General features: G+C 36.9%; 2 protein-coding genes and 2 long non-coding RNA genes across 5 annotated transcripts; 2 read left to right on the plus strand and 2 right to left on the minus strand.

Annotated features, from left to right (window-relative positions):
- Positions 1–736: 736 nt before the first annotated feature.
- Positions 737–2,474, minus strand: Arl6 (ADP ribosylation factor-like 6). The gene has a single exon (XM_090164412.1). It carries the CDS (start codon positions 2,361–2,363, stop codon positions 1,794–1,796), a length of 570 nt encoding a protein of 189 aa, XP_090020538.1. The 5' UTR covers positions 2,364–2,474; the 3' UTR covers positions 737–1,793.
- A 159-nt stretch (positions 2,475–2,633) lies between these two features.
- Positions 2,634–10,341, plus strand: Taf3 (TBP-associated factor 3). 2 transcript variants are annotated; one of them, XM_090178276.1, is made up of 9 exons: positions 2,634–2,804; positions 2,942–3,201; positions 3,259–3,501; positions 3,565–5,447; positions 5,509–5,862; positions 6,116–6,198; positions 7,729–8,032; positions 9,732–9,832; positions 9,915–10,341. In XM_090178276.1, the coding sequence occupies exons 2-9, from the start codon at positions 3,036–3,038 to the stop codon at positions 10,036–10,038; spliced, it is 3,258 nt and encodes a 1,085-aa protein (XP_090034402.1). In that variant the 5' UTR covers positions 2,634–2,804; positions 2,942–3,035; the 3' UTR covers positions 10,039–10,341. The 2 variants fall into 2 exon arrangements, with proteins under 2 accessions (XP_090034402.1, XP_090034410.1); XM_090178284.1 differs by having other exon boundaries at positions 7,768–8,032.
- A 4,471-nt stretch (positions 10,342–14,812) lies between these two features.
- Positions 14,813–16,159, plus strand: LOC149962096 (uncharacterized). Its single transcript, XR_016478090.1, has 4 exons — positions 14,813–15,282; positions 15,346–15,482; positions 15,539–15,954; positions 16,027–16,159. It is a non-coding gene; the product is annotated as an uncharacterized LOC149962096 (long non-coding RNA).
- Positions 16,160–16,608: 449 nt separating this feature from the next.
- Positions 16,609–17,224, minus strand: LOC149962097 (uncharacterized). Its single transcript, XR_016478091.1, has 3 exons — positions 17,031–17,224; positions 16,782–16,963; positions 16,609–16,727 (listed from the first exon to the last, which is right to left on the minus strand). It is a non-coding gene; the product is annotated as an uncharacterized LOC149962097 (long non-coding RNA).
- Positions 17,225–18,023: the final 799 nt, after the last annotated feature.

The following is an 18,023-nucleotide window of genomic DNA, read 5'->3' on the forward strand; positions in this document are numbered from 1 at the left end:
TTTGGGGTAACGAGTGGATCTAACATAGCGCTTCCAAGCAGCAGCTTTGTACTGGCTAGACTTCCCAGAAAAGAAAGATGGGCGGAACTGATGAGGGCGACGGAAAGGCACGTCAAGTTCTATACTTCGATAAACGATAGCGGCAAATGAGTCCCAACAGTTATTGATGCATGGTCGCTAACACACTTTTGGGTCTTATGTCGCTTTGGTTAATACCATAAGTAACATTATAAATAAATATGTCAATTAGTAGAAATTATCACCGAACTGATTTTCAGAGCTATGGTGCAATCTACGTTTAGTTGTCAGCACAGAGCCTCCTAGTGTCTAAATATGCATAAGGCGAAATATACTACTACCAAGGACGATAACACGCTGCTCGATCAGTTCGAATGCCAGTCCATGTCGGTGCTTGGCGAGAATGTCAGTGTCGAAATTAGAATTAAAACAATAGGAAGTGTCATACTTATTAATATTAAGTTACTTAGGTTAATACCAAAATTTGGGTGTAATTTAATACCAATATTCAGGTAGAAAATTCAAAATTTACCGCCAATTTTAAATTTCGGAATTTGGGAACTTGGACGTAGTGTCAATCCTTGGTAGTGTATAAAAAGTGGTATAAATAAATTTAGTAAGTGTAGAACAGCTTATTACGTAGGTGTATATGTACGTCGTTTTTAATAAAGACTACATTATCTTTGGAAATAATTTATTAGGCACATTTTGGAGGGAATAATTATTACTAGTTTTGGACGGAAATATTTATGCATAAAAATGTATAAAATGCATTTTGTGTCTACTTTTTTGGGTTTATAATTTATTAATTTTACTTTTTTTTAACCTATAAGGCAGGTTAAGAAAAAAATTAAAATATACGTGGTTTTCTAACTATGATTAAAATAAATTAAGGTGAATTGATAAAACATGAAATTGTGACTAGGTAAAAACAAACTATGTTGAAACGCTAAAATAAATGAATATACATATATGGACTAGATTTAAATGTTGTTTCTTAAACAAAAGCGGAGCTTGCTAGGGCATAAAAATCATAATGGGAAAAATATTCAAACGACAAGTTCATTTTCCCTTAAGACATAAAATATTGTGTGACTATTAACCTGAAATATCTTAGGTCACAATTCTGAATTTGCCACGTAATAATTGGTCAGTTCTAACTATATAGAAATATTCATTCGAATCAGTTTCAGATTTTACCAAACTTGACAATGTGACCTCAAATATCTGAAATCACAGGTGAAATATCTAAATTGAAACTTTGACATGAAACATAAAACCTTGAATTATACGGAATTAGTAATTTTTGACCATAGAGTTAACAACAGAAAAGGAAGCTTCACCCCAACAATTAAATTTTTATAAAAAAAACTATTATATCAAATTTGATACAGGTATTTTGGTAAAATTGCATGTTAAATAAAATTAATTAATGAAATTTTTCAAATACTGGAGTTAAGGTTCTAAAATCGCAGCACAAACTTTTTTTAACTAAACATTAAAAAAACAGATGTTTGAAGTGACCTTTGAATTCAAATATCAGAGGATAAATCTTAAAATCATGCTTCATCCCGATCTATATAACATTTCATTCAGCCTGTATACAGAAATTGTGCAATTCAGTCAGGTAGTTTTTGTGGTCCAGCGTTGACAACAAAAATGCATTTGAATTTTTTTCTGGTGGACCCCAAGAAAGCTTCACTCACTTCATTCGCTCCGCTTTCATAAAAATTGTGCAAAAATAATGACTAGACAATTTTAAGCTGAAATAGACTTCAACGTTTGTTTTGGATCCCATTTTTAATTTGATCACTAAGCCAATCTATGCCTTCAGATAAACCTTCACCAGTTAATGCATTGCTTGCTGCTATATGCCATGATTTTGTTTTTAGCCGATCTAATCCCAGTGCTTGGCTGACTTTAACACTGGACATTGCTTCTCTGAGATCCATTTTATTGGCAAAAAACAGTATCGGTATATTTCGATCTCTAATATCTTTATGCTCCAAAAGTAGCTGCAACTCGTCTTTTACAACTACCATCCGTAGGCCATCAGTACTATCAACTACGAAAATGATACCATGGGCGTCACGAAAGTAATGTTCCCATAGGTTACGATATCGTCCTTGCCCAGACATATCAAATGCAGTGAAGACTAAGTTTTTAACTCGGAATTTATCAACGTTGAATCCCACTGTTGGTACAATATCCATGGCTTTCTCTTCTTCGGGTTTGAAATGATTTATAATCGTCGTTTTCCCGCTGTTATCCAGCCCTACTATAAGGATATTTGCTTCTTTGCGACGTATACCAATGAAAGCTGCAAGTTGATCAAAGAAGCCCATTTTTCAATTTGTAGCTAAAGATTTACCAAGACTTAGAATATTTTTTCACTTCAAAATTTAGATTTAAAAAAATAATTATTTTAACTTAATTACTAACTTAATAGTTTATAAATTAATATATATTCTTTGGTAAATTATACTTTTACGTATAGCTAGAATGAAGTTTGTTTACAGACGAACCTGACGTATAAATCAGCTATGTCAATTTATTTTCCATTGTTTCTTCAGTCTCCATCTGGTGGGGAAAACGTAAAAAAAAGCAGAAATTGGTTTCTTGCGAGGCGTAAAAGGCGTCCGACGGTTTTGTTGTAATTTTTCACTTGAGTTTACTCTTTAATTTGGATTTTTTTCATAATGTAGGTTGTTATTATTATTAGTTAAAGATTTTATGTGAGAGTATTCATCATAATTAAGAGAAATAAATATGCGTGCATTTCTAAGGTAAGTAATTTCGAAGTAATATGTTAGTTTGATTTTGTAAGCCTTGGCTCTATTTTTTATTGGAAATCAATAAGCAAGCTATATGCGGTCATTATTTTTTCTTGACTGTTTCTAACAACAAAGTCGTGTTTTTCTAGGGTAGAGGTATTCGTATCCGTTAAAAATATGGTGGACTTTGCCTGAAAATTGTGACCAGGTATTAGGGGTTGCTTTTGCAACCCTGCTGTTAATATGGCATCTGAATTTTCACGCAGCTTGTTAAAAGTAGCTGTGGCTCAAATATGCCAAAATATAGGATGGAATGCAGTACAGACATCACCTTTGGAAGTTTTAGTTGACATTGCTCACCGTTATTTGGTTGAGCTTTCAAGAACCACTCATCAATATAGCAACCAATGTAAAATTATCTAAACCCTTAAATCTATACCATTTTGTAAATTGAAATATTTCTTAGATAATCGTTCGGAGCCAAATATTGTGGATTTATGCTTAGCTTTTCGTTTAATGGGTGTTCAGTTGCTTGAACTCGAAGAGTACGTCAACAATGTAGAACCGGTGCCCTTTGCTCATCAAGTGGCAGCCTTTCCTCTACCACACAACTCCAATTTTCAGTTTCCTAAGCCTAAAAGCCGCGCCGTAGCCCAACGTCCAGAATGGATACATGAACATTTGCCATTGACACATCCAGAGCAAGAAGGTCTGTACTTAATTTAATTGAGTTCTATTAATAATAAGAATCTAAATTGTATTTTAAACTTAGGTGAAGAAGAACCTCCACCTTCAACACCAGAACCCTCAGATGGTGCCAAAGTGTTTGATGTCCCAGATTCCCCTTCATCTAGTAGCAGTGAAGATTTGGACATCAACAGTAGTTCTATTGGAGGAATCAAACGTCCAAACGATGGATCTATGGAACCCCATGTTAAACGAACTAAAATACCATTTGAAGATGAAGGTAGACCCATGCGGGAATTAGTTAGCATTTTCATGACACCATCTGGTGTAATATCTCCAGCTCGTGAAGGAAAAATGCCTGAACCGCGCATTCCAGCTAAGAATGTAGAATCAACTCCAGAATCACCAGATATAATAAGCTCATCATCGTCATCTTCATCCTCGGTTTCATTACCCATGGATATCTCGGTTCCAAAACCTGTGAAACCTATTAAAAAGGACAAATCAAAGATGTTGAAGTTTAAGAAGGATATGGTTCTCAAAAAACATATGAAGAAAATAAAACTGCCGAAGAATAAGAGTCCAAGCCATCGTTTTCCGTTTGATTCGCCTCCTCCTATGGTAAAACGTGAAGGAGTCTTCCATGATGAGTTAAAAATTAAGAAAAGGAAAAAATCTTCAGATATGAAACTGTCTAAGATGAAGCCCATTAATAAAATAAGAATTGCGAAAGATAAATCATTTAGAGCGAAGGATTTGTTACCGCCTCTACCCATAATGAAAAGCCCCAAATCAAAACATAGGATTAAATCACCATCGCATTCATCTGTTGGATACCCACGATCCCCAAAATCACCTAAGGGTCTTAAATTTCACCCATTAAGCAAACACTCTCATGGACCTAAAAGTCCCAAAATGCATTTTCCCATTGAAAAACAAGTTGTCAATCCAGTTTTACCACCCACACCCATCATACACAAACCTCAAATACCAGAACCACATGAACCCATAATGCCAGTCAAAATTGAACCATTACGTCCGTTGCTCGATGATGATGATGATGAAGACGATATATCAAGAGAAGATACTCCAGAACCGCGTCTCATTATAGATGATGAAGCCCAAGCCCGTCATGAAAAGGAATCTAGAATGGCTGATTTAGACGATTGCATCAATGAAGTTATTAAACGGGCCCAAAATGAAATGGAAAGTGAAAATAAAGAATCCGAGAGAAACGTGGATGATGCCATTGATTCTGTCATTCGTAGTTCAAAGAAGCTAGAACCCCGGGATGTTTATGATTTTACTGATTCTTCCGATGGTGGGGATTCCTTACCCAAGACACCCAAAACTCCGGAACCAACCATATCTTCCCCCCCACCTAAAATTAAAAAGGAGAAAACAAAATCGCCAGAGTTTATTTCAACTCCTCCGGAAAATTTCAAAAAGAAGAAAGAGAAAACCAAGACACCGAAACGAAAACCGGTCAAAGATAAACCAAAACCGTCAGCACTTAATTTCCATAAATTTGGACGTTCTGGATCCCAGGTCAAAAGGGCCCCATCACCAACTTTCGACGATAGTGACTCCAGTGATATTGTTTCTTTGCCATCACCTGGTCCTTCTACACCAAGTCAGAACTCACCAGCTTCGCGTGGCAATTTCAATCAGTTTTCCCCACTAGGGAACTCATTCCTCAGTCCGTTTGGTCCGAATAAATTTGGTGGAATGGGTTTCCCGTCTAGTTCCGGCCCATTTTCACCATTACGTCCTTTACCTAGCAATCCGTTCCCCACTCCTCCTTTGTTCGTACCACCAAAGCTGGAGTCGGCAACTAGTCAGGCTCAACCTATAAACTTAGCCCTGCCTAGTGGAAGTACGTCTAAGGAAAAGAATCAGGATCGTAAACATTCATCGAGCGAAAGCTCTTCTAAGAAACCACCAAAAGTTTCGGATGAAGTTGATAAGGTACTGAAATGAAAAATAACATAATTAAGATAGACAAATAGAGAACGCAATTTCTTTGCAGCCATCGAAGAATGTTAAAGACCACAAGAAGAAGCCTGACAAGAAGGAAAAGATTAAGAAAAAGAATACCAAAGAAAAAGGAAAAGAAAAATCCAAGAAATTTGTTCCACCCTCTCCTCCTTCACCGCCTCCCGCCCCGAAAACGCCGCCTCCTTCGGCCCCGCCCCCTCCAGCACCTCCTCCCCCTCCTCCTCCTCCTCCTCCTCCTCCTCCTGTCTCAGTTCCTGAAGCTAAGAAGTCGGCCCCTGTAGAGAAGAAAACACCAAAACCTCCCAAAACAAAAGCTGAGAAGAAAGCCAAACCTGCGAAAGTTGAAAAGGAAAAAACCAAGAAGTCGAAAGAGAAAGAAGAAAAGGTATTCAACTTTTGTTTTTTTCATCCCTTTTAGTGTTCTAATTGCCAATTCCAGTTTTACCGATTATCTTCAAGGGACCCCATAATTTAAGAACTTTAAGCATTAGTTTACTTTGAAGAACGCATAATGGAGGGGTCTCCTCTCGCCCCTTATAAATGCCACTGATTATAGCCTGAGCTACACCACTGCCACTACAGACCCTTGCCTATTTTTATTTATCGAATCATTGTTATTACAAGGAATTTTTTACTAGGTTAAGGATGATCCAAGTAGTGTACCAAAAATCACTCTCAAACTGGGAAGCAATACACCCCACTCATCAGGATCCACCAAAATGTGAGCTCCATTTATTTTATCTCTAATTTAAGTTAAAGGGATCCATATATTTGTTTAAATACAACTAAACGCAATTTATTTTCAAACTTTCCTACGCAAAGGCATACTTAATGAAACAAGAAATGATATTCCATAAATTGCTGCGAGTGTAATCACTTTCTTTTTCTCTCTCTTTCTTCTTCTGTTCATGCGGTGTGTGCGATATTTTGTAGAGTGATTAAGATGAACCAATCTTCTTTCTCCCAAACTCCTATATCTGCATCGTCATCAACCTGTTCCGAAAGTTTGGGTCGGAGCTCTTCTCATATCTCAAATACGCCTAACTATCCTTCGCATTCATTTCCACAATCTGTCAACCCTGTCCTATCAGTCCAGCACGCTTCTATGTCGAACCTTTCCCCACTTCCTAGTTCCGCTGTCCCATCACCTATAATGCCCGTAGTCATAAAAAAATCCAAGCATAAACAATGGCGTTTGCGTAGTTTAAGAAAAACCTTGCCTAGTATAACGTTAAAACTATCTAACCAAGGTTTTTACAAAGTTAAGAACTCCTTAGCAAGAATTCGCCGCAACCAACACCGTCGGGTTATGGTGCAGCTATCCAAAAGCTCTAAAAGAGCTGAACCAGAACAAGGAACAAATATACCTCGTATATGTCTTAAGGTGTCAAATAAAAACCAACTATGGTCTGTTAACAATGATAGTTTGGTATCATTCCAAAGCCAAAATGAACAAACTCGTTATTTGCCTAGATTATCATTAAAATTATCCAATTCAGAGTGCCAGAAAGACGCTTGCGGGTCTAATTTAAATGTAGGATTGCCAAAATTATCCTTGAAGCTACTGAGTCCAGATACAGGGTATTCTTGTTTAGCGACGTCACAATATTCCTCGCGAATTACGCTTAAATTATCATCGTCCAAATCGAAAATAAACAACGAACAAAACAAAAAGAGGTCACCAAAACGAAATCTAATACCAATGTGCGCCTATAGTTCAAATGAAATTTCCAATATAAGTACTGTCACAATTGTTAAAAATGCAACAGTACGATTGCAGAGGTTACAGATTGATAAATATATAGTTAATGGTAGTGTTTTGTTATTACCAGCATTTATAAATTTGTTTAAAAAGAACAAAGTAAGCACTGCTTCCCCTCCTCTAATCTTCCCAGAATCTTCGATTCCGTTTTTTTTTAAACGTCCGTTAAAAAGAAAATGGTAGGCATAAATTTAAAGACAAACTAAATACAAAAAATCATGGCATGATTTTATTGAGATTATCTGTATAAGCACAAGTGAAGGAAAGTTTTTGCACTACGTCGGCATGTTGTAAACTCAAAGAGCGCTTCGTGACCTTAGCAATTCTTATAAACAAATGAAAAAGCGTTTTTTAATTTTAATATATTAGCCTTTATAATTTAATTACTCCCGAGAGTAATTAGCTGAGATTGTTTTATGTTGCTAATTTATTTTTTATTTTCCAATTTTAATAGGCCTTAGATACAAGTATTCTTTTCTGTTGTTTTAGTGTTATCAAAACATCAGGTAAAGATTCTCGTTCATGTAGCCCAGCAAAGGAAACTCCGCCTTCGCCTGAACCGTCACCGTCGCCGCCTCCGCCACCTGTCTCCAGGATAAAGAGTCCGCCTCCAGCCGCCCCGCCACCTCCCATGCGTGGAGCCGCTGCTGCCGCTGTCGCTGCCTCTGCTGTTGGTGGTGGTGGAAGTAGTGGAGGCCGAGGACGACAAGGAGGACGCGGAAGAGGTGCCGCCAAACGGGCAGCATTGCCAACTCCTTGCATTGTCACCACAAAAACTCTTGGAACCATCACGGCAAGAATGTTTCCTTCTCTCATTGAATACAGGGGCATATTGAAAAGTGTTTTATTGGGGGTGGGCCGATAGTAACTCATCGAGGTGGGTGCAGGTTTGATGGCAGAGTACCTCTCACACCGCTGATTGAATTAGTGTTAGCATAAGTGTATAATATTATTAGATAAGTGTGACATTTCCTATTCTTCACATGCATAAATTTTACTGATAGCTATTCGCAAGACAGACTTCTTTACCGGCTTCGTAGCCGTTTTTCGTCCGCTTGCTCCCGCGTCCAGAGATGGGCGCACTCTCAGCTCAAAAGAGTGGGAGAGCTATTTTTGAGCGCGAGCGCCACTCTCGGATGAAAAAAGAGAAGAGCGCGAGTGTGAGCTCCACTTTCGGATAAAAAAAGAGAAGAGCGCGAGCGCGAGCTCAATCTCGCATATAAAAAGAGAAGAGCACGAGTGCGAGCTCACTCTCGCTTATAAAAAGAGAGGAGCGCGAGCTCCACTTTCGGATATAAAAAGAGAAGAGAGAGAGAGCGAGCGCGAGCTCAAGCTTCCGCCAAAAAAGAGAAGAGTGCGTGCGTGAGTTCAAGCTTCCGCCATAAAAAGAGAAGAGCGCGAGCGCGAGCTCAAGCTTCCACCAAAAAAATAGAAGAGTGCGAGCGGGAGCTCAAGTTTCTGAGAAAAAAAAGAAAAGAGAAGAGCGCGAGTGCGAGCTCCAACATCTGACTCTAAAGAGAGGAGTGTGAGCTCTGAAAATTGGTTTTTTCCCATCTCTGCCCGCGTCACACGTAGCCTTTGACAGCGCCTCGCTAGGGGGAATTTTATTCTTGTGATGACGTCACTTCGTTACTAGCTCTCAGTAAAATATTCCCCCAACTGACAAACTTATGGAACAATATTATAGACTTATGGTGTTAGCCAACCAAATCTGATACTAATTTTTATTCTGTTTATTACCGATTTGGAAGTAAAATTATTTTTTTAAATTTATTACCAATACCAATATTTTAATATTAATAACCTTACAAATTCTTCTTTAAAGTTATACAACACTAGGGTTTAAAGAGCTGCTTCAACGTTCTTGCTCTTTAAATTTCTTAAGAAATAATCCTTAATTATAAAGTATTTTCAAATCTTAGTTTGTGGTAATCAGTATTTTAGACCAATGAATAGTTAAATTACAATATTGGTAACACATCATATTGATGTGGGACCAACACTATTGAATATGGTACGTCTCTTGTAGGTTTCTCATTATCTATGAAATTTACAGGGTGACCTATATTTTTAATGCATTCCTATCCTTTATTTTAACCTATTGCACTATAATTCCACGGTTTGAAAATGAAGGAACTTATTTTTGTAAGTGTCGTAAAACATCTAGTTCTAACACTGCCACTTTCGAACAAAATCTTGAAATGTACGGGCTTTGTAAATCCGCTAAGTGATCCAAATATGCAAGAAAGCAGTGTAGAAAAAATTATCAATATTCTAGGTGGTTCTAGTCAAAGTATGCCTTATTATTTTTCCTATAATTTTATTTTCTATATTTTCCTATAATTGGCCTCTAAAATTCCTATTTTTCCTATAAATTTTCAAAGCTTTTCCCTGGTCACCATGAATTTATTTTCTGAGAATGCCTATTTTGTGAACTGAAATAGGGTTTCATCCTCCTCAAAAACCTTAAATTAGTGTATTTTGTTTTATAGGATGAAAGTGGCAATAAAATTTGGATCTGCCCTGCCTGTACCAGGCCTGATGATGGAAGTCCTATGATTGGTTGCGATGAATGCGATGACTGGTATCATTGGTATGTTTTAAGAATCCCTGTTATCTAAAATCTTAGTCTTCTTCTAAACTAGATAGAGTAAGCTATTGATTTATACTTTTAGGGTTTGCGTGGGAATCGTCGTTCCTCCGAAAGAGGAAGAAGAGTGGTTTTGTTCTCGTTGCATAAGCAAGAAACAAAGTATTGGCACTAAAAAGAGACACAAAAAACATAAGAAAGATAAATAATTCAGCATTCTGAATGTAGAATAGCAAAAATTATAACCGCATCAATTATGGGATCTCTCTAAAATCTATTTAAATACAAAATTAAAAATACAATAAATATGTTTGTAAATATTCCGTATTGAAATTTAAACAATGTATTTTGGCTGGTTTAACACTGTCAATTCGAAAGAAATATAACTCGTCCAATTATCATGTCTGGAAACTTGATTTTTAAATGGAAAATTGTTTTAACATGTATAATTATTAAACATGAGGAACATTATTTTCCTTTTTTAATTTAATAAAGAGTAACTTATTGTATTACACAGTTAATTTTAATTACCTTAAAGTGAGGGAGGAGATAGGCGGAACGCCCAAGCCCCAGTAAAATCTAAATTCCGGTTACCAAAAAGAGCTGTTACATCTGGACCTGGTGATGGGGATAGCTATTAAACCCGGCCCTTGTAATTTGTACCGTCTTCCCCTCTCTCTTGTCGGGCCTGGGGGGGGCGTGGTCAAATATTGCTCATGTTGAGGGGCGTAGAAACTTCTCTCGTTCGCTGTAAGTTTTAGGCAGAGTTGCGTAGTAAAGAGGTGGAATCAAAACCTCATGCATATTTCAGTGTAATCAAAGTTTGCCGGAATGTTGGTCTGTGGTTCAATCATGGATAATCTCATCGGTACCTGGGCTACGTAAAGTTCAATAACTCTCAACGAAAAATATGCTTAGTGTTTACAGGTTTTTACCTCTCCGAGGGGACAAAGTCTGTGGGTCTGTCAGGCCTGCGAACGCGTTCGCATTTTCGGTGCAAAGTGTAATCACTGCGTACGCAGTTTCTCGAGATCTCTGCGTTCGCAGTTGCTAGTAATTAGGGAACAAAGTCGAAAAACCGTGTTTGCAAAACCACCGTGGGACGTTGAGCGTTAACGGATTAATTTGCAGTCGGGGTTGGTTTCAGTGGCGGCGCTAGGGGGTAGGCCAGAAATCACCTTATAAGGGGCCCCAAATTGATCTAGAAAGGGTCTCAAAATTGTCCCAAGAGATAAAATAATTTATAAATAACAATGAAACAATTGTCGATAATGTATTTAGAAATTTTTCAGGTATCTTCTAGTAAATAAACCCAGTTCTGTTATATTTGGACTCGTTTTACTGTTGTTAGAACTTTTTTGTTCGTCATGTACATCGCTACTTTATTTTATTGAAGCATTTCGTTGAGAAAAGGGGGGTCCCGGGGCAGGGGCCCATTTATTTGGTTTGCCTACCCTCGCGAAAATTCCTGGCGCCGCCACTGGTTGGTTTGGTGGTTTTTTTTCGTCAACGCTCGCCGTCACGACAGGTTTAATTCAGTGGTTTGGATATTTCGCTATTGTAATGTTGTAATTGTGTAGGGTGGTAATGTTGTGTTATTGTTATGACGTTTGTGGGTGTTGAGTTTGTGGTGTGTATGTACGGGTGGTATCTCTCCAACTCTTTCTTATTGACTTTTGGGACGGACCGAGTGCTGAGTGTAATGCTACCTCTCAACATCCAATGGCAGGGTTTCCACCAATTGTTCACGGTATTCGTATTAGTATCAATTTGCGATCGCATCGGGCGGGTTTCGAACCCGAGACCGCCTGTTTGACAGGCGGACGTTCTACCACAGAACCACCGACACTTATTACGTTTCATTGAAAATTAGACCTTCAGCTTTATCGAAAGCGTATTTAATAGAGTATGAAATTTTGGTTTAATTGAAATAGAGCAAGATTTCGTGGAAGATTTAAATTATTGCATCGAAGAAATTCTAATTTAGCGTTTTCTCATTTGATTAAAAACAAATGCGTCACCCAGGTTTCGAACCCGGGCCGTTCAGTTAGGCAGTCGAGCGCTCTACCACAGAACCAACGATAACTTCAAGCTATACTGCAAATAAGACACTCATTGTAAGCATAATAGTTAACAAAGTCTTGAATTTTTTTACGAATGAAATTGTGAAGGCCTAATGTGGTTTTTTTACGAAAAAATTATAAAGACTTAATCTTGTTTAATATAATAAGTTGCTTTATTTCAATTTGGTACTTTTGTTTAGGGTTTTTTTAATGAATGGAGTTAAAGATTTTTTTCTTCTATTATTTGACGTTTTATTTTTGCGGTTGTATATTTGTTTTATCTTTTATTCTTTTAAAATTATTTACTTCTTCCGCAAAATGGTTCATTTTTTGGAGGAACCTTTTTACTTATTTTTTGTGTATTAATGTTTTGAGAACCTTTACGTTTGGGAAAGGATAATTTTTGACGGAACCTTCAAAGTGTATACGTCGCATTTTCAAAAAATTTAATGGTCAAATCTTGTTTTAGCGCAGTCAGCAGATAAGATAAAGGGTAGAACCCGTTAGTTTTTTGTAATTTATTTAGTTTTTTCAGTCGTATATTCTTATCTATTAGGTTTAGCGTATTGGTTTTCAAGCTTAATAATTCATTTATTAACAACATCGAGTTGGTCTGGTTTTCATCTCGGTCGTAATTTATTTTAAACGTCTTCTCGGCTGATTAAGATGTTTAATGCAGTTCATCAATTGGGTTCGTTTGTGTTTATTTATAAAGAACCCTAACTATTCCCTCTACGGTCATTTATTGATATACGTTTAGTCAAGTGGCTTTCTGTGCTTTGTGAATGGTAAGTTTTTCGCTTCTTGTTAATAAGTTTTTTGGTGGTGTGGATATTTGGATATCTACGATTCCTAATGCAGTCATTGATATCCTGGGTGTGCGAGTCATTATATGATATTGGAAATTGGACGGTTTTGGTCTTTTTCATGCGGTATGTGTCACAACGTCAACAGGATGGTTCCGACAGTCTACGAGTCGTCCACTACCAGATATCTACGGTATCTTGATCGGGCGAACGTTGAAATAAAATGAGCGTTAACTATGCGGCAAGTATTTCGTAAGCGACAAAAATACAAATACTCTCTGTAGATATTTCTTTCATTAAAATTGGCTTCGTATTATATTTAACTGCTAAACTTGTACCGTAAATAGGGTTAAAGTCAATTGTGCATTGTTTTAGTACGTCTAACTCACTGTTGTAACTACTTAATTTATAATATTCTGAATAAATTAATCTCGGTTGTTTCGTCTCAATTATGTTAATTCAAATTAAAATTTTATACCGGGCGGGATTGAACCGGGATTACGTTATTAGTAAATAACTCTGAATTGGGGAGATATAACTTTGAGGGTCATCTCGAGAAATTAATAACGCTAGTTGTATTTTAATTTTGATTGTGTTGAGCTTTTGGGCGGTATTGTTGGCTTTAATTATCATTTTTTCGTGTGAAGTGGTTTAAAGAAGGTTTTCTGTGTTGTTATATCGTAAGCGATAAAAATACAAATACCCTCTGTAGATATTTCTTTTATTAAAGTTTGCTTCGTATTACATTTAACTGATAAAATTTTTCTGTAAATAGGGTTAAATTCAATTGTGCGTTGTTCTAGTGCGTCTAACTCACTGTTGTAACTACTTAATTTATAATATTCTGAACAAATTAATCTCTGTTGTTTCGCTTCAATTATTATAATTCAAATTAAAATTTTATACCGGGCGGGATTGAACCAGGATTACGTTATTAGTAAATAACTCTGAATTGGGGAGATATAACTTAGAAGGTCATCTCGAGAAATTAATACCACTAGGGACAATGCTTCCGAGGAGAGGTATATTTTGGCTTGCCAACTTGTTATTGCCGTATTTGAAACTACACTCTTTTTCCACGGAGCGGCTCCGCGTGGAGCTTAGTGACGTAGCGAAGTTATATGGCGCCCGGTGCAACCCCCCCCCCCCCCCCCGACACATTATTTTCTTTTATTTAAAATAAGTGTACTTTTCAAGTTTCAAGAAAAATGAGTAGTAGTCTTCAATGAAATTCTAAAGTCGTCTATTATATTTACCCGAGATTAGTTAAAACGTGTTAACGTAGTAGTAGTAGTCTTCAATGAAATTCTAAAGTCGTCTATTATATTTACCCGAGATTAGTTAAAACGTGTTAACGTAGTAGTAGTCTTCAATGAAATTCTAAAGTCGTCTATTATATTTACCCGAGATTAGTTAAAACGTGTTAACGTAGTAGTAGTCTTCAATGAAATTCTAAAGTCGTCTATTATATTTACCCGAGATTAGTTAAAACGTGTTAACGTATATGGCACCATTTCGCTTCGTTTCTTCAACAACCGCCCCTTTTACGAATTTATCACCACGGGTAACTAGCCCGCTATCTAGTGAGGCTAAGATAAATTATTTCATCGAAGAAAATCGTGAGCAACTCAGCAACGTGGTCTGCAAACCTAAGCTTAGCCGTGTTTTGTTTTTGATAAAGGTCAGTGGAACTGTGGAACGCGGTAGCTGCAGCTAAAAGTAAATAAATTTAAACCTTTTTAACTATTCTTACCAGACCATTTATGTATGAAAGAACGGAGAAATACTTAAGTTTTATTAGAATTAGAAAATATACAAATTACTTAATGGAGCTACTTAAGATATATGAAACCCAGATAAAAATATTTAGGCTTGCAGTAGTAAAGAATATGGGAAGACCAAAGAAACAGAAGGCTACGGAAGAAGAAGAAACTGAAATAAACCACGAGAAAAGAAATAAAAATGATGATTTCGTTTACGAGTAAGGCGACATTTACGTTGCTATTCAGTTTTATATTTCAAATAAAACAAGTACAATTATTTTAACAAAATAATACAAATATTTATTGTTTATAATTCTTAACGTAGTCCTGAGCTCGGGGCCTATTCTTGTCTCGGTTACGACATAACGATTCCGCCTTATCACTTCGCCATACCGACATTCGAGATAACGACATTCGCTTGGAACCTTATTCTTGTCCCCCTGTCGCTATCAGAAATGTCGTAAAAACGAAAATACCGCCAGGCGAGTTGTGACGTCAACATCCGGTGACGTGCCCCTCTAATCGTCCAATACGAATCGCACTTATTTATTTCTGTCGGCTGCTGTAATATTTTTGCGTTTGTTTACGTTTTCGCAGTTGTCATTTTTGTTCTTCTTTGGTAGTTTTTTTTAAAATAACATTGAGTCGCGCCACAAAATTCTGCGGAAATCTAAAGGTTTTAATTTTAGAATACATGGAGGCTAATGAACGTTTCGTTAGCCGTAAGTTTGATGCAAACTGTACAAACGAGGCGTACAGTACACCGCGATGTGCATTAGTCTTGTCCAAAGGCTTAATGCTTGTGGTGGACCGTACTGGAGGTGCAGTAATTTTTTTGGAATAGAAATACTGTTACTTCTATTACTTATGCATAAATGTTCCAGAGTTTGGCTGACTGGAACTTCCCAAACTAGAACTAAGACAACTGAGGAAGGTCGAGCAAATGTTGGGCAGCTCTCGTTTATTGAGCGGCCTAGGGGGTACATTTGGCCACTACGAAGTACCAGAAGCTGGTTTTGGGGTAAGTATTCTTTCATGAATACATTTCATGCTAACATTTCTTGATTTTAACAACAGATAATTGAAGAAAATGGCTGCGGCATTGGCTACTTTAGATCAACGTCCCGCAGCTTCTTCAACAATGGCTCCTCCATATTCAGTCACTATCGCCCATTCTTCTCCCACTGGCTCCCATTCCTGCAGATCTCCAAGATTTAATCATAGTTTACCAGTAGCGTCTGTGAGTTCTAACGATGAATATAAAGCCCCAGGAATGGAAGGTGTAGCTCCGTCTAGTGGAACTTTTGCACCTCTTCTTTTCAAAGAGAGACCTGGTTGCGGTAACCATTTCCAGTTACTCTGATTTGCTTTGCCGGAAGTTTCTAGCTCGGCCAAAACACGCGGCCAATAATATCAATCCTTCCATTCCTGGGGCTTTATATTCTTTGGTTCTAATCACTCCCAAGGTAAAAATATTTCTCCAGCTGCACGAGGTAAGTAGAAAATCATTTACTTTAAAAATATTTAAAATTTGGAAAAGATAATTTGGCTTAAACCGTTTAAAGGTCGCAACCAACAAAGGCAACAGGGTCATATGCGAGGGCTCAACAATTTCTTGAGAAAATAAATTCAAATCTTGATAAGCAAACTAAGATAATGGAAGATCAGTTGGAAACTTGGTGCCATATAGCTAGTTCTCAAAGGATAATTTGTATTGTAAAAACTATTTGAGTTTCATATGCTTAGTTTTAAAACAAAGTAAGTGAAAAATTCAAATTTTTTATTTTGAAGAATCTTTTACAATTTCACTAATAAAGTTTTGAAAAGAAAAATAGTTGTTTTTCTGTTACCTATACACCCTCATACCTACCTTTATATTGAGAAGTTAATACTCAAAACTTACCTTAGGAATGATCTCTAGAGTTCTTGGTTGCTAGGTAACTTTTTTCAAAGATATCTTGAAACCATTGATGCCTTGTATATGTGGGCATCATGAGTACGCCCAGGAAACTTGGCTTTGACATTCAAAATTACCAAATCACAATCGCAAAGCTATAAAAACTATGTAAATTTTTGAATGTACATGTATATTATTTATATATAAAAATAAAGCTTACCAATTGCACGTTTAAGGAATGGTTTTCTTTCCTGTTAATGTACAAATGTTCACGATAATTTGAATCTTGTGAATTTGGAGCAACATTTGCAATGTGCGTACAATCTATTGCAGCAATGGCCCCCGGGAAATCTGGTCTTCTCCATAAATCTATACGCATTGTTAAATTAATATTTATCTGCTATGAGAAGATTTGATAATTACCTCAACTTTGTGGCTTCCCTTTACTCAGTGGAAATTTTATCCATTTTGGCATTAAAATGCTATTTATTGCATCGGTTTCTTGATGCAGACAGCGACTGACCGTGGCCTGACTGACATCAAGAAACAAATCTTTGCCAACTAGCTGCTTTCTGGTAAGCACAAAATCGAACAGCCACTAACGCCTAATGAACCATATAATTATTAAAACGCTAATAATTACGAACTTTAATTCTTAAATTCATGGCTCACCTTTGAATCTACAGGGAGATCCGTAACTCTTACGTTAGACGCGTTTGACTCTAACGTCGCTTTTAGATGCTCACAAATCTCTATTACTAAATACTTATCTAGGTGAAATAAACTTCTAAACTAATTTTCCGAAAGTTCAAAAGCTTTTGATCTATCTCTTAGAACTCTCTCCCACCCCAAACTCTTCGTTTCTTCCATTTCTGACAGACGCCAAAACTCAAAACATGCGAGCTGTAAAGCAGCCATTTTGAAAATACCGCGATTCGAAGTGAAAAATGACGTCATAACGACAAAGAAACGCGATTCCGACATCCCCAGCCCTGTCGTTATAATTCGCTGGCGATACGGCGATGTCGAAGTGAGTTTTGGAGACAAGAATACGGTTTTCGCCGGTCGATGTCGTTATGGCGATATTTTATCGATTCCGCCATAACGACATGCGTATCGCCAAGACAAGAATAGGCCCCCTGGGCCGGCTCAAGAAATATTTTTCACCCGAGCAAGGGGGACTTTTGGCGCCCCTCTTATTTTGAGACTAAATAAATTATAAATTTACCGTTTTCCTAACAATAAATAATCCCTTTAATCCCTTTCTAAATACTTTGTGTAAACGTATTTAATACCTTCTTTATGGTACAGGGTCATTTTACATGGAGCTTGAAACACTAGGTAAGGTGGCAAGACTAGTATACCTTAAGTACATTAATTATAATGTCCATACTGAATAGTATCACGGTTAATATGTGAAATAAAAGAATTAAGTTTACGAAGAACCCGTGAGTTAAAGATAAAAATAATCCCTGGATATTTTTATTTTTAACTCACGGGTTGTTCTTAGTAAACTTAATTCTTTTATTCATTACATTAATTGCTTTAACAACTTAATTAAGAAACTTTTTACGGGTTTTTTTAAGGCCTACACTTATGAACTTTTTAAAAGCTGTCGCTTGCTTTTCTGCTTTAACGGCTTCTCTTAATTTACTTTTTTTTATA

This window comes from Leiobunum rupestre, chromosome 1, assembly GCF_980474605.1.
Source record: "Leiobunum rupestre chromosome 1, qqLeiRupe1.1.hap1, whole genome shotgun sequence".
Taxonomy (NCBI): Eukaryota; Metazoa; Arthropoda; class Arachnida; order Opiliones; family Sclerosomatidae; genus Leiobunum; species Leiobunum rupestre.